We start from the raw sequence: 17,576 nt of genomic DNA on the forward strand, positions 1-17,576 counted from the left end.
ATTTTGTAGTGGCACTCTGCCAAAAATAAAATGTTACATATTTACTTATTTGGAGAAAACATTTTTATTAACTTCGCTAACTGCAATATCTTTTTTATAACTGCCACTTAGATATGTGAAGTTTATGGATTGTCTTTTTTCCTAAATAACAGGCCATAGCGTCATATACAACTTTACTCTAATTACATGTTTTAACTCTTTATATTCTGGCATTTTAAATTTCACTACCCTTAAATTCCTATACTCTGCTGTTCTGCAATGTATGATATACTCCCTCAGTCACAACCTATCACCCCATTAGTTTGACACACAAGCTCTAACCTATTCTCTGACCCAGACTATATAACCCCTACTTCTACTGAGCAGTTATACTACTGATGTCTTTTTTATTGCAGAAACAGTAACAACATAATACCACAAGAAAAAAATCAACAGTCACTATGTACATAGACTTTTTCCCTCTGCAAACCAAAAAATTCATCAAACCTCATTTAAATTTTTATGTTCAGGATAAAAGATTATGACTGAACATAACTTAGTGACATAATACAACACTATATTGATCGACCTGGTTAAGGTTTTCCTTTACTGAAAACTGATAGCTGCATTAGCCATTTCTTTTCCACTTTTGACAAATTTGAAGAGCTGCTGCATGGGTTTTAGACCATAGAATGATACTTGTTTCTCAAAACCATAATAAATGTTTATAACTCACTTCCACTTTGCACCATCTCCAGCACTACTCATCCTCCAGACCTTATGCTGCCCCGCTGTACTGGTGTGATTTTCACATTTTTTAATGTATCAAGTATAGTGGGTGAGACTTAGACCACTACAAAGACATTAAAGTATCTTCGACCCATGAGGCCTCTACAATCTCACAGGATAAATTATTGGGATTTATCGTCTTCTTCAAAGACAGCATGGCTATACTAGTGCAGACCACAAAAACCACAAGATTTGAAAATTAAAATAAAATAAAAAAATGCAAAATCCACATATGGTGTATGCGCTTTATTTGTACCAAGCGAGCATCTGGTACCTCGGCATATTGCCTTCAAGGATAGTTAATATGATGCACCACACATATATTTATACCAGGTGAACCATTAACTAATCAATTATATAAAAGACTTCTACATTTTAAAGTGACTTCAACATTTTAAACATTTTGAACATTTTAAACATTTTAAATGGACTACACACATCATAGAACATCAAAAATATATTACCAATATTAATATTAATATAACACCAATATAAACATTGCTTATACACATTTCTCAGTTAATTATACCATATAAACCTTTAAACATTTATATGATGGTAATGTTTGCCTCCAAATTTAAACCCCCAGGGTATAGGATACCATAATTTAAAATTAATCTGCTTTCCAAACTTAATAACCTATACTTTAAGTCACCACCTCTGATGTTGCTTGGACTGGCAAGTACACTAAAAAAGAAAGTATCATAATTACCCCCATGAAACCTGCAAAAATGTTCTCCCACCAGACTATTACAATTCTGATTTCTAATATCCTCCAAATGTTCTAGAATTCTAACTTTTACTGCCCTTTTTGTCTGACCGCGGTAGTGGTACTGCGGTAGCGTTGTCGCCTCACAGTAAGATGCTGTCCGGTTTGATTCTTAGCTAGAGCATCTTCTGAGTGGATACATGCATGAATGGGCATACCTTCGTTGAAGGTTGTGCATCAGGGCTGGTAACTCGGCACGTAAAAATCAACTACCAATCATTAGCAGACCGGAGTTCCGCTGTGGCGACCACTAACCGGGAAAAGCCGAAAGACTCAACTGCCCTTTTTGTCTGACCAATATACCACTTAATCGGATCACATCCACACCCAATTATGTATACAACCATGCAGGAATTACAAGAAAATCTATAATAGTTTTCAAATTTCTTACCATTGATTAAAGTACCTGAAAGATTTTTAACAAAGCAGATTCATTTTAAAATTCTGGTACCCTATACCCTAGGGGTTTAAATTTGGAGGCAAACATTACCATTATATAAATGTTTATAGGGTATAATTAACTGAGAAATGTGTATAAACAATGTTTATATTGGTGTTATATTAATATTAATATTGGTAATATATTTTTGATGTTCTATGATGTGTGTAGTCCCTTTAAAATGTTTAAAATGTTCAACATGTTCAAAATGTTGAAGTCACTTTAAAATGTTGAAGTCATTTCAAATGTAGAAATTAGTTTAAAATACAGAAGTCACTTTAAAATGTAGAAGTCTTTTATATAATTGATTAATTAATGGTTCACCTGGTATAAATATATGTGTGGTGCATCATATTAACTATCCTTGAAGGCGATATGCTGAGGTACCAGATGCCCACTTGGTACAAATAAAGTGAATACACCATCTGTGGATTTTGTGTTTTTTATACTAGTGCAGATCCTGATATATGACCATCCTTAACTGTGGGTTTGCACTGATTAGGTTGTCCACCATCTCTGTGTAGTTTGGCAACTACATCCCTTCTTATACATATACTTTTACCAAGACTGCACAATTGCAGATATTGCCAGCATGGTAAATTAGAATTCTGACATTGTGATGTAATGTGGATAAATGCTCTAAGGTCATTATTACAAAGTGTAGTAAGGTCATACCAATATATCACATTTCCATAAATCTGACCATCACCCCAAATCTTCCTGTTCATCCAGATGCAGTCTCATAAATTTAACGTATTGTTCGGTAACCTCATCTTAAACAGATATTACATGAGGGTTGCATTTAGACTCTCAGGATCTCTGATTTTCATCTTCTCTTCTCTTTTGGAGACAAACTTTACTGCTGTTGGCTGATTAAGTAAATTTCCATTTAGGCCCATGTGGTGCTTGCTGTTGTACAGTTAAATAAATCAGAATATTTCATACTGCTACCTACCTAAATCAGGCAATCGCATACCTCCATATCTTTATGGGCCTGCTTAATATTGGGTGTGATTTATTCCAAACATAAGATATATTTTGTAATGTCTGTATCAGAGGATGGTGGGCTCATAAGATATCATCTTTTGTAATGTCTGTATCAGAGGATGGTGGGCTCATAAGATATCATCTTTTGTAATGTCTGTATCAGAGGATGGTGGGCTCATAAGATATCATCTTTTGTAATGTCTGTATCAGAGGATGGTGGGGTTAGCCCTGGCATACATCAAGATAAGAAGTAAAATAAGGAGAGGATAAACATCCTTAAAGCTGTAATGAGACCCAAAAAAGTAGCTGAAGTTGTGAGCAGAAAGAGATCTTCTCAGCACATTCTGTAATCAGAATGTTTAAATTTCCAGAGTTTATTTTAAGAAAGTAAAAATGGACTGGAATACCTAGATATTTATGAGCTGTAACCCATTTAACACCAAACTTCTCCAAGTTTTTCTTAAAAAAAAGTTTTATGCCTGTTAAACCCAATAATATGAAAAGCCGGAGAAGTACCATTAGTATTTCTGGAAGGTATCTCAGGGTCTGTTACTCAAAATGTGCAGTCATCTACAACCCAGAAATCCAGTAAAATTAATATCATCACTTCTCTTAATACACCAATGAGCACACATCTGTATTAAGTATAAACTGAGACCTTAAATAGCCAGTACAAAGAGTGTGGGGGGGGGTAATGGACAACCCTGTCTAGTATCCCAGAAGAGCTGAAAGGGTTGTGACCCTATATCTTCAGTTATAACTCTAGCCATTGGGTGAGCATAGAGCACTTGGCACCATGACATAAAGAACTCCAGAAAGCCGAGTTTCTGGAGTGTGCTCCAAAGGAAACCGCAGTCTAGGAAGATACAAGCTTTGTTTATGTCTGTAAACAGTGCTGCTGTTGGTGACTGAGCATTTAATGGAAACTATGAAACAATTTAAGTAAGCCAGGAATTCCCTGCCTATTTGCCACAAAGCCTTGCTGTGTCATTATTTTTATCTGTAAAGCTAAATCCTTAGCCAGGATTTTAGCTTCTACCAATATAAATGAGATATGCCTATAATGATGTGCTCTTCTTGGATCCTTCCCTGACTTGGGGAATTGGTCAGTGTTAATTCTGACCTGATATGGTAATGTCTAATTCTTTTTTTTACCTTTCCTAAAGCCTTCAAGAAGAATAAGGGCTAATTAATTATTCATGATTAAAAAAAAATTGACAGGAAGTTAATCTAGGCTTAGGGATTCCCATGAAATGAATGCGCTAATAGCCTGATCAATCTCTTTCATCATGAGGACCTGACCTACAAAGTGTCACTGTTACGAAATTAGTTTGGCCTGATAAAATCCTGCCAACATTTCACAGACATACTTCATGGCTTTTTTTTTAAGGTTCTGATAGAATTTTTTCATGGTTAGATCGATTTCTTCTGCAGAACAAACAAGTTGTCTTTTCTTATCCTCAATGCACAAAATAGAATAAGCTTTCCTCCTCTCCCACAGGCTTTGGGCTAAGAGCTTAGGAGAATAAATATGTGTTGCCCAATAGAACAACCACAGGCTTTCACAACATTGCTGCAGAAATTAGTATTGCAATGCCTGGGCTGCTTTCATAGCATTATTAATATTTTGGGGACAAAATCATTTTTGGCAACAAGTCTATGCATATTGTAGCATTAATGTAGCTATATGTTTAACAAACACTGCTAAAGTTTCACTCATTTCTTACAATGCTTGATATTTAAGAGATTGAGCAAAAAGATTGAGCACTGTCTTAAAGTTTTCTCGCTTTCTATTTTAATCCCTAATTGTCTCCCAAGACTGCTGGCACCAGTCTTTAAGCATCCATTGTATCAGTAGGTCTTCCAGCAGGGATACATCAGCCCATACCTGTTTAGAAATGTCCACCCGGAAATAGTTTGCACAACCCAATGTGACCAGGTAAGACATCTGTATAATCTCGGCTAACAGGAGATGACCCAACAATGAAATAATCACTAGAGAAAGTCAATTCTGCTTTCAGATACAGTATGAGGAACAAATTATAGGCCTCTTCTCGATGATACATGTCTCACCAGACATATACCAAATAGAATTCTATCATCCATGATTCAATGTAATGAATATGCTCTCCTAATCAAGGCTTACCTTTGGGAAATGTATCCAAGTGAAAATCCACATCTACATTGAAATCTCTACTAGTTGTTAGTGGTACCCCAGAAGAGTTCTTGAAATGGCATAATAAACTCCTGGTTCAGTCCATTAAAATTACTTATAATCAGCAGTCTCACAGATATATTCACTCAGACAATCATCCACCTACCATATTTATCTACTGAACATTTAGTTATATGCTATCCCAGCTTTTAAGGATCAAAAACAATTACCCCTCTAGTCTTCCCTTACTGCTTGCAGCTACATGCCACTCTTACCAGCCTTTAAATTTCCATGGACATAATAACCACACATGAAAATATCTAACAAAGCCGTGAATAAGACTTCAACCTTTACTGGCATTCTGGTACCTCGGCAAAGTGCCTTCAAAGGAATAATTTTCATTTGCACCAGGCAGTCACATAAATACAGCAACAAGATCAATTAATCAATTTACTAAATACAAAATGTTAAAGTGCTCACAACTTTTAATACCACTACCTCATACAAAACATTACCCATCAGTATTTCAAGTTAATATCCAAATTCATCCCTCTCAGTTTTGAAGTCCTGAATTTAGTATGAACTTACATTCTAATGCCAACAATTTATCTGTAAATTTACCCCCGCCCTCCATATGAGGTTTAGCCAAAACTGAAAAAAGAAGCTATCATCCTTCCCTCCATGTACTATGTGGAAGTGATCAACAATGGGGATATTCACATTTTTATTTCTAATATCACCTAGATGTTCTAATATATGAACCTTAACCATATGTTTTGTTGTCCTACATATCATTTAGTGGGAACACATTCACATCCCACTAAATAAACAACCCCACAAGAACAGCAGTTGAATTTATCGACCGCAACATATTTCCTATCATTAACCTTGGTATCAGTATTTTTTTTAAATTTCCATGATAAAGAAACTTTCCTAAGTTTGGATTCCTGCATGTAATGTGAAGTTTCAGCTGGCGTAATTTAGAAATCACACCCATAGCCTTATGTCTGATGTTGAGCCCATCCTCGCATACATATACACCCACACACAACATTCCATGACCGAAAATTAACCAGAGAAGAATGTGAATTTGATTGACAAAACTTAAACATAAACAAGCAATCAAAATTGTAACTCCGCTCATTGCTATCGGACAGTGACATCTCCACACATTTGTATCTCCAGACAGATAAATGTCAGCATTCGCTGTATCACCCTCAGTGACATCTTATGCTGATTGCCTGCAATGATGCAAAAATAATCAACTCAGATTCATCCTCATTAACCAATAAATAAAAGAAATACTGCATATTGTGAATTATTATATGCCATCTACCAGAATACTGTAAGATTATAGCAGTGTTATAAGATACAACACACCAAATAAAAACAAAACCTTAATCTGCATTTATTGTTGCTAATATGTTAAGGGTGAAAGTGCCAGAGGCTTGATAAAACAGGCCACATATTCTGAAACCAGACTAAGTCCTAATCCTGCTCACCTTAACTACTCAGTGGTACCATAATAGATACAACAAAAACCCCTTAGAGCAGTCAGTGCCATAAATTTATAAAGAAATGTAAGAATCCTCCATAACTAAAGTAGCCTGGTAAATACTAACACATCAAGCCAAGCATTGTCATGCCCTAGGATTATACATTATTTTGACCCCAGTTCTCCTCACATTAACATATATAGCATACTATAAAACAGAAATGATGTACTATAAACTATAAACTATCAGATCAAACAAACAACAAGAAAGTATAGACCAACCCAGTATTTTAAGTCTATAATTGCCAAAGCTCAGGACCCTGATCAAATCAACATTATGTATATTACAAAAGTGGTAAGCTGGACATAGTAGCAGTCCCTTTATGTTTGGGGCTGCATTAACTGTAAGCTCTGTTGCTACTTGTGTAGGTGTTGTGGGACCCTCCTTTTTCCACAGAGACTCTAACTCAGATAGGGAATGGTAGGACAGAGTAAGATCTATTTGGCCCTCTTTTTCTTTGCCAGGTGGCATAGCTAGAAGAAGAAACTAATCTGACTGACAGAGAAAAAGTGTTGTTTATTCCCTTTGGAGCCATTCTAGTCTTCTATCAGCCCAAATGAGAAGGGGTATTCTTAGCTTTCTTTTTACCATGAAAGTGTCCACTGGTAGTTGGGGGTTTGCAGTAAATTGTACTTAGGATCAGAATGCAGCCCAAACCACAAGATGTCCAACCTGGAAAGGGAAGAGAGAAGTGACAAACAGGGTTCTACTTCAGCCAGAAAGTCAAAACATAGTTCTGCAGCCTTTTTTCTGTACTATCAGAAAGACTGGAAATTTTAACTGAACCATAAACCTCAGTTCTTTGAATTGTCTTAATGCTGGTAAAAAACTTTTCTGTTTGAAAAAAAGGGCTGTGCTATAATTTGGTGAGACATGTATTGTGTGACCCCCCCCCCCCCCCCGCTGACCTTTATGGCCAATCTCTACCTATCTTCAAGGTTTTCTCATGATCACTGTAGTTAAGAAAATAAGGTATGAAGTGCCTGTGCAGTTTAAAGTTGTTTCTATCTCTGAACTCTGTAGCTTACTTAATGCATTAGCCGGTTCTTTAATAATGCAGGCAACTGGCTGCTCTCCTACTCTCCTTCCACACCTTTGGGTAAGCCAATAATGTGAAGTTTGCTGCAGGGGAGAGATTTTCAATATCAATCTTCAGCTCAAACTTTTTATTCCAGAGAGATATCTCCTCCAACTGCAGAATATGTACATTAAGCAAAAAGAAATCTTCCAATATATCTTTATACACCAGTGGATAAAACAGCACAGTAATCTCCACCTCCTGCCTGGTGTCTTCACTAATGGCTTTAAAGATGTTTTACATCCATCTTGTAGTAACACGCTCAGTGGGATGAGGGAGGCTTTAGGATTGTGTAATCAACTGTATTCCCCCTCTCCTGCCAGTACCATCACCACCCACCATCAACCCCCCTTTCCCACTTTCTACTGGAGGTAAGGGTGTTGTGTCAACCTTTGCCATCTCTCTTGATTCAATGCCCTTCTCCTACTTTCTTTGACACTCAAGCTTGACTGTCACAGGTTTTCTTTTACACAATCTATTCATCTGTTTGCTGCATGCCCTCATTTCCTCTTGCCTTCATCCTCTCTGTCACATTCCTCTTCACCGGATTGTCTTCTGTTTTTCTGCACATGAGCCTGAACCACTGTAATCTGGTCTATTTGACCATCTCTGCAAGTAGAGCTACTTGGGCTTTTGCTCTGATGTCCTCACTTCTTCATCTATCCCACAATGTGTATCCTACCACCCATCTGAGGCACTTCATCTCAATCACCTCAGACTTTCTCAATTGCTCTGCCTTTACTGCCTAGGTTTCTTTACTATACAGTAGTACTGGTCACACCTCTGTTTTGTACACTGTACGTTTCAGCTTTATTGGCATTCTTCTGTCATACACTACCCTGGGTACTCTCTGTCATTTGCGTGCGGCACCTCTGATTCAAGCTTTAACCTCCTCATTCAGACTTCCATTCTCCTCAAACACCCCTTCCAGATAACTGAAGCTGTTAACTTCAGATAACTGTTAACCTGTCCCTCTATTTTACATTTTATCTCAGTTCTCACCTTCTTCTGATTTCCTCCCTCTGCTGTCATTAGAGCTGTCTTATCCATACTCAGTTTCATCCCATGTGCCTTCAGTTTTGCATTCCATCCCCCTATACTTTGCTGAAGTTCTTGCCTGTAATCCACAACATCTGCATACAGCAGCTTTGTTGATCTACCCCCTCCAACCTATTTGCTAATGTAGTCCATCACCAGTATGAAAAGTAGTGGGCTCAGAAGTGAACCCTGATGCTCACTTACTCTCACTGGGAGCCCCTCTGAGAGACTGAAAACTGTTCGTACTTAAATCACTGTGTCCTTGTACATAGCCTTCACTAATTCTAGCAATGCTTCTGGGACTTCAAACCACCACAGGACTGCCCAGGTCAGCTTTCCCGGGACCTTGTCACATGCTTTCTCCAAGTCTAGGTATGCTCAGTCACACTTTTTCCTCATCTCTAGCTTCCTGCCAACTACCTGTCTCTCTGTAAACATTACACCAGTTGTGCTGCATCCTGATCTGAATCCAAATTGCTCATTTCCCAGCTAACGTTCTATTATTCTGCATATTCATTTATCATTCACCCTGTCCAGAACATTCATGCATTATGACAGGAGTTTGATATCTCTGTACTGCCCACAGTTGTGGATGTCCCCTTTGTTCTTGAGCACTCGTACCACTATTCTTATTCTCCCGTCACCTGAAATATGACCTTCTCTCCATATGCCTATAAGTAACCTCAGGGCCCATTTCCCCGTCTCACCTAAGATGTTGATCATGTTTGTTGTGATGTCATCTGAGCCTGCTGCTTTCCCTGTCTTCATTTTCCTTATTGCTGTTCTTAATTCTTCTTAAGGTGGGTTCCGCCTCTTCTTTGATTGTAGGTTTCTACTCTTCTTTGATCATAGGCTGTGTCTGGGGCAGTACAACTTCTGTGGGATTTTCTTCATTCAGAAGCTTCTGGAAGTACTCCTTCCATCTGCCTTTGTCCTGTCAAATGGTGAAAAGGTTGTTGCTTGTATCCCTTATGAAGGGTCTGGTGACCATCTTCCTTATCTTTCAGTCCTTGCCTTGTAACTGGATAGTGTTTCATTGTGCGATCTACTAAGTTACTTTCCAGAAACTGGTAGAGTGCATCTGATGCCTTACTCTTTCTTACCACAATGCATCTCTTAGCCACTGTTAGCCAACAAGTATTCCTTCTTAGCCTGGTCCATCTTTTCTATGTACCACTTTTTCCTGCACTCCTTTTTCTTTTAATGAGTTCCTGGACTTCTGCATTCCACCATAAGCCTCCCTTATATACCTTATTGGCATACATGACTTGGCCACATATCTGTCCTGTAGTCCTCACACATGCTGTTTGGAGGTGCTGACATTCTTCTTCAACTTCAGCAATGTCCTCTTTACCCTCAGGTGTTAGAGCCTTAGACAATTCCTTCAATTCCTATACTTTCTCTCCAGTCAAATTCCAGATCTTCAGCCTGGTCTCTACTGACCTAAGAGCATTCTCTGACTACTGCTTGCAACTGATTGTGGCAACCAGTGGTTTATGCTGTGGGCCAATTGTTACACTGGAGTGGCTTTGTAATCACTGAGTTTACTCCCCGTGCCCTTTCCTTAGTAGGAGGAAGTCCACATGAGTTACATGCTTGCCACTCTTGCACATGATCTTATTACTATCTTGCTGAACCATGTTTTGGCCACCATCAACTCATTTCACAGACAGAAGGTTAGACTGGCCTCCTCTTCTTTATTCATGTTGCCCCAATCATGTGGATCCAGATAGTCCTCATAACCTCTTCTGTCTGCCCTGTTATGTACATTCACGTCACCCATTTTCAACTGTTGTCTGAATGTAGTCTTTTCCTAACTACCACACCCCAACTGTGGGGTATAGGTGTAGGTGATTATGGATAGTGATCTAGCCATACACTGGAGTCTGACTGCTGTGAGTCTGTCACTAATTCTGATGACATCCCTCACCATCTTCTGAAGCCTCGCCATCACCACAATTCCTGCACCATTTCTTCTGTCTTCCTCCTGAGTAGTAGACTATGGATCCCAAGCCAAGTGGCTTTGCTGCACTGTCCTTCCATCTTGTGTCCTTGATACAAATACTGTCCAGCATCCTTCTTATCATCATGTCATCCACTTCTAAGATGCATCCTGTCAGTGAACCTGCAGTGAGTATAGCAATCATTTGTTCATGTTTGGCAGGTTGATTGGTTTTACGCCCAGGTTTTGCTCATCACAGCTATCCCAGATAAGTCAAGCTGGGCAACTGGGCACTGACTAGTCAGTAGCTTGTTGACCCAGGGTTTCTGGGCTTTTCTGGCAGGCACACACAGGCCAAAAAGAGAACATACATCCTTCCCACTGTTAGTGTGGGTCACTGACATAGGTTGGAGTTTACCAGCTCTTCAACCCACTTATTACTGGCAAATACCCATGCACATTTTCGGTGACAGTAGTCAACATGACTGAATCACCTATAGCCAATTTTTACACCTCTGAGTGGCTAACCCTGTCACAGCTTGCAGTCTTTAATCGATGTTTTTCTTTCCTGAAGCTACTGCCCACCTCAGTCGTTACCACTCTTCCCCATCTAGAGTCTGTGCTGCTGCCCATAGCTCCATTCTTGGGTGAGTTTGAGGTGGAAACTCTCAGCATATCTTTGAGAGGTGGGAGGAAACCCCACAGAGACACAGGTCAAAAATACAAACTCTATACAAGCATTGACCGATAGTCAGATTTGAACATTGAACAAGGGAGGTAATGGTCTTTACCATTATGCTAACTGAGCTTATTTGCCAGTGTTCTGCCATCCCCTTAACTTTAGATCTAGATGCCATATCACAGGCAGGTTTAAGCCAGTTCTTCAAAGATTACTTGAGTTGATGCAAGTAGCATCTCTTAAACACTAAATCAAAAGCTAAAATTCTTAAATTCTCTGCTAAACAATACTGTGACAGGGTAAATGTAACTTTATAAAATAACAGGAATTCAGAGCAAGTGGTTAGCACATCTGCCTCTGAGCACATCCCATGCACATCTCTTGTGCTATTCATGCCTTATCAAAATTATTCTCCTGTCATGCATGCCCCTCCTACAGTGCACTATCCCTGATAACGCAATGCCACTGACTGTCTCCTGCTTACTCTATTGTATGTTCATTGAACAGCACAACCTTCGGTAGTGTTCATAAACAAGATGGTGGACATTTGCTTTCTTTTCAGACCATGCATCACAACAGTTTATTACGGTGCCATGAAGCAATGAACTTTTGGAGAATGTTCATTATCCAATAGGGCACTATCGTATATTTTGCACATTAACTCCCCCAAATATAGGTTAATGTTCTTCTCCTATTGCCTGATGCTTTTCAATTTTCCTTTTTTAATTTCTCCAAATCTTTTGGATTTCTAATACCATGGCAGGAATGGACCCCATTCCTAAGTCAAAGTTCGATTAAAGTTCATGAAATTAGTATTGTTTCACTCTTTGATGTCAGCCAAAAGTACTCGTTGCAGTACCCGCAATGTGCCCAGTAATGACTCCTTCTGCAATTCTTATGGAGTTACGTGTATTGGTATTGTATTTAAATAGGATTGTAGACTCTTTTTTTATAAGACCCCATTGCTCCTACCACTATTGGAACTATCTGGGTATCTTTCTTCCACACTGCTCTCATTTCTGCTTGCATATCCTGATATTTTATGACTTTGCATCTCTCTGTATGCAGGACACTATAGTCACTGGGAATGGTGATTTCAATAATCAATGCTACTTTTGTCTTCTTTTCCTGGACCACTATATCTGGTTTTCTAGCATATATCTTTTGAACTGTTGGTAATGGGTGATCCCATGTGATGTAGACCATCATTTTCTGTGATGCTTTGGGGCTCATATTTCCAATGTTTTTCAGCCATTTCAATTCCATAATGTTTGCACAATCCCCAGTGCAACAGTCTCACCACATTATTATGCCTTTCAGTATACAGTCCTTCTGCCATTAGTATGTCACACCAGCAACGAGGTATGCAACTGTTTCCATTTCTGTTTTGCAAACCTACATTTGTCTGTTTCTTCCACATGATCAATACACTTTGTAAACCAATGTGTACATATCCCACTATCTTGGTCCACCAATATTAACCTTTCATCTCTTGATTTAAATTCTCCTCTCCTTAACCATTCCTGCATTCTTTCCTGACATGAGGTTCTTCCAGAAGTTTTCTATATTTGCAACTATATTTATACTTTTTCCATATTTCTTGCCTTCTCATCTGGTCCTTCACCTTGTATTCTTTCTTTTGTTTTTTGGCACATTCAGTTGCTGCCTGATTTTTATCTACATCTGGTTTGATTTCCATTCCTGCTTGATGCCGATATACTTCTGCTAGCCTAAGCAGGGAAGTCATCTTAGATTTATTCTCCTCATGTTTCAAAACTTCATTACATTTGGGTCTTGTGAGGTCAGCAGATATAGGCGTGCAATCCCACGATTGCAGATCTATACATCTTATCAATTTCAAGGATGCCAACCCCTCCTTCAGAACGGGGAATATATAAATCTTGGTATGCACTGATTTTTATAAATCATTTGAGCATGAAGCATCCTTCTTGTTTTCCTATGTAATCTATCCAGCAATTTTGGGACCAGTCAGTTACTCCAAAACTGTAAGTTAGGACAGGAAGAGCAAATTGGTTTTAGCTTGGATTTTGTTCCTAGAGGTCAACACTGTTTTTAGGATTAATTTAAGTCTTCTGAAGTACTCCTTACTAAGTTGTATTTGAATTTGTTCATGTTTATTGTTGATCCTTCATGAATTCCCAAATATTTATAAACTCCCCCTTGCACAAGTTATTTTATATCACATTCTTCCCCCTAACTGATATTTTTTGGTGCTGCAGTTTTTCTGCTTTAAAGGTTGCTTTTGCACATTTATCAAGACCAAATGACATTCTTATATCATCTGAAAAAGTTTTGACAACTTGCAGTTGCGCTTTCAGTTCCTCATCTGATGAACTATACAGTTTCAAATCATCGACAAAGAGAAGATGAGAAGTCTTTGCACTTTGTTGATTTCTAGGAGCCAAATTATAGCTATGACCTAAGCTGTTATGTAGACAGATTAATGGACTAAGGGCAAGGCAGAATAGCAGCGGTGACAGCCACCCTGGAATATCCCCCTTTGGATTTTTATCCCTGGAATAATAAGTTGTCCTTTATCATGTCTTAATTACAAAGTGGTCTGCCACTGTTTCATGGTCACTGTAATGTGATCGATCAGTATAGAGTGCATCTTATACATGTTTAAGGACTCTTTTATCCATGAATGTGGGATACTATCAAATGCTTTTTTTAGTCAATCCAGTCCATACGCAAATTCTTCCCCTTTTTACAGTTCTCCACTATGACTTTATTTAACAACAAATGAGCCTTTGTTACGTATGACTTTATTTATTGCCTTGCCCTTTTGTTCTACTGCCATAATTGAGTTTTCTTCTAAACGACTACAAACTCGGGCAGCACCAATTCCAGTGTATAGTTTGTACATCGTCGGAAGGCAAATTATTGGTCTATAATTTTTAGGGTTGCTTGCAGATTCACTCTTAAGTAGGAGCATTGTTTTGCCTGTTGTTAGCCAGGTTGGTGTCTGTTCAGGGTGTGCATATAAATAATTCTTACTCGTGGCTAAATCTTCATGCAAAGATGTTAATACTTCTAACCAGAAGTTAAGTACTGCATCTGGGCCTGGGGTTTTCCAGTTTGAGGCTTTCCTTAACTTTGTTTCAGTCTCTCTGGCTGTTATTTCATCCCATTTCATATCCTGTACCTTTAAACTTCTTATTCTTTCTTTTACTTCTTCTATCCATTTAGCATCTTTGTTATGTTCTACAGGATCTTCATAGATACTTCTCCAAAATTTATCTATTTCTGTTTTTGGTGGTCTTTCAGTTTCTTTTACCTTATTTCCCAGTTCTATATAAAACATTTTTGCTTCATCAATAAATTGATTATTTTGCACTTTTCCTTTATATTTGTTTATGTATCTTCTAAGCTTTTCCACCTGTGCTGAGATTTTTAGTTTATTTCTGATAGTGCACGATAGATCCTGATCTGTTCTAATACTGTGCATTGCTTTTATCATGTCTATCTTTTCCTTAGGTATATGTATCTCAATGGAAATATAAATTAAATTTGTCCCCTTGAGTATATCATATATATTACATGAAACAGTTAAGTCCAGATTGTGTATACCTGAGCATAGTGTGCCAATGGGACCTTTCCCCTGGATCAGCACTGAAAATGGGCTCTGTCTTATTGGATAACTCAGAAAGCAGAATACAAACAAACAGATAATAAAGTACAGCCCCATTGGTAGATCTGGTGACTGCTGCTGATGCATCAATCACTGCAAAGGCCAAAGTTCAAGTCAATCTGTGTCATGTTCTCTGAATAAAAACAGATGCACCTTAAGGCAAACTATTCTATGGAGGAAAACTACCATTCTGCAGTACTTTGAGGTGGGGAGCAACAGAGAGATTGTTGCATTCAATATGAAGACTGCAGTTAATGAAGGAAAAAGATATTTTGACAGTGATAGAACTTCCAAGGCCTGAAGAAAGGGAAAATAAATGAGGGATTGGGAATGAAAGTTGGAGAAGATAGCCATTTAAAAACATGTTAAATAACAAAATATTAGCAGTTGCCAATAGTACACTATTGTACTGCATTACAGACTCGCTCTCCCAGTTTTATTACAACAGTAACTAGTCATAGGTAGTTGTGAAAAAAGCATCAGTATCAGTAATTTTGTTCTCCCATATTTGGCCACAGGTACAGCAAGGGTAGAAACTGAACAGTGGCTGAATGGGGTTGAGGACTGGCTGTTATGCCTGCATGACAGGCTATAAACTGTATGATATTATTCTTGGAGTACAATGATGTAAGAAGGCAATCGCTACAGTCATAAAACATTGTTTCTCTTTCAGTACCATTGAAGGATCACAGTAAACCCACCAACATGGGTAGTTTGACAGTCAAAGGTGTGACTAATAACAGCTTCAGCCTTACCTGGAAAGCTCTGAAGGGAGCGTTTGACTCATTCATTGTACAGTATGAAGAAAGTGAAGGGCCCTCCCCACAGGCACAGGAGATCTCAATACCAGGAAATCTTCGTACAGCGATAATCCGAGGACTCAAACCTGACACAGAGTATAAAGTCCACGTCTATGGTGTTAGGGGCAACCAACGCACCCAGCCGCTCACTGCTGTTACAATCACAGGTACTAAAATTGAACAGGGCTTGGTTACTTTTTGTGTGCTATAGAGATTCCAGTAAGATACTGGCCATGCCATGTTATACTCAGGAAAGAAATGCCAGAAAGCTCACCCACATACCAGCAGGTAGTCCACAAGTCAGTGGTAATATTTTCCAGTGATGCAAAGGTAGCAATAAGGATCATAATTCAAAATGTCTAGCCTAACTATGGTATAATACATATGTTTCACTGGGCTTCCCTGTGCTTCAATCTATTTATTGTAAATCTGGATAAAAATAGGGCCTCATAAAAATAAGATTCATTACTTATTTTGATTTTTCTACATTGATGCATACATACTCAGAATGAAGTTATAACTTGTATTTCATTACTTTTTTACTTCAAAAATGGCAGCGACATTTGTTAAACTGATTAAGAAAGCCATCAAATCTGCATATATCTGCATGTTTATTTTATTACATGGGTTTTGTTAAGCAGGCTAATTCTGGGTAAATATAGATGATTCTGATACTTTTTCTTCCAGCTCCTAGATATCAACTCTAAAATTCCTGTAAAATAATGCAAGTTTATTCCAAAAAATAAGAATCATGAAAGAAATTAGTTAAAAGACACACTAGATCTATTTGGCACCTGCCCAGTATATGTTAAAATGTGTTAATTCAAGGGATATTCCATACACTGTAGCATGTCAAGTATTCTCGGACTTCCTTATTAAGGAATAATCCAGCAATCCCCATTTATGTGTATGAATAATAGGAAAACTAGACTGATATTCTGTACCTTGTATACCTTATTTCATGATTTTCAAATACATGAAAGTGTATTCATCAACTGTGCTTTCCTTCGGAGAAAATATTACTTATTTAAGTGTAGAAAGTTCCAATAAAAAGCCTCACAAAGCTTAAAATAAATCACCATCTCATGGTGGATGATCTGGAAGGTGTTTGTGACCCCAGCCCATATTTCTTGAGGGAATGAAAAAAAAATGACACCATGCTGGGAGGTAAAGCTTGGTCTTTCACAACAGCAGCCTTTTTAACCGTCCAACCATGTCCTCATGTAAACGTAATGGTTTGCAGCCAGCCATACAAAGTAATGCTGCTATGTTATGTTTTATAATGGATAATTTTTTATCACTTTTTGTGCTTTGCAAAGGATACCACATAATATGAGACATTCAGTTTTGATTCTCAGCCCAAGAAATATTTGTTAATATAAAACATATAGTAGACAATTATTTTCCAGATTTATTGTAAATGTGTAGATCGCTGAATCATGCTATAATGATCATATGGAATAAAAATATCTAATAATTTCCTAACACTGATGTTAATGTGTATAATAATCTGAAACAAATTTGTTTAAGTCAAAGGGATAGAGTCCTATGAAAAAATATACTTTTCCCTAAGAAACGTACTTGCTACTCTGGGAATTTAAAAAGTAACTAATTACATTTTACACTAAACTATAAACCTAACAAATCTGCAGGGAACTATAAATAAACGTGGTATTCCTGGGTGGTAGACCTTTTTATTTACCAGACTGCCCC

The 17,576-nt window shown here is 38.0% G+C and overlaps 1 protein-coding gene across 5 annotated transcripts in view; it reads left to right on the forward strand.

The window, feature by feature from the left end:
- LOC122811371 (tenascin-like) overlaps positions 1-17,576 on the forward strand; it is a 641,082-nt gene that overhangs the window by 461,633 nt on the left and 161,873 nt on the right. For all 5 annotated transcript variants that reach the window (XM_044083172.1, XM_044083170.1, XM_044083171.1 and 2 more), the window contains one exon: positions 15,737-16,030. In XM_044083172.1, the coding sequence (XP_043939107.1) occupies positions 15,737-16,030 (294 nt within the window). The remainder of the gene's footprint in view (positions 1-15,736; positions 16,031-17,576) is intronic.

The sequence above is a fragment of the Protopterus annectens genome, chromosome 9.part0 (assembly GCF_019279795.1).
Source record: "Protopterus annectens isolate FY-2018-M chromosome 9.part0, PAN1.0, whole genome shotgun sequence".
Classification (NCBI taxonomy): domain Eukaryota; kingdom Metazoa; phylum Chordata; order Ceratodontiformes; family Protopteridae; genus Protopterus; species Protopterus annectens.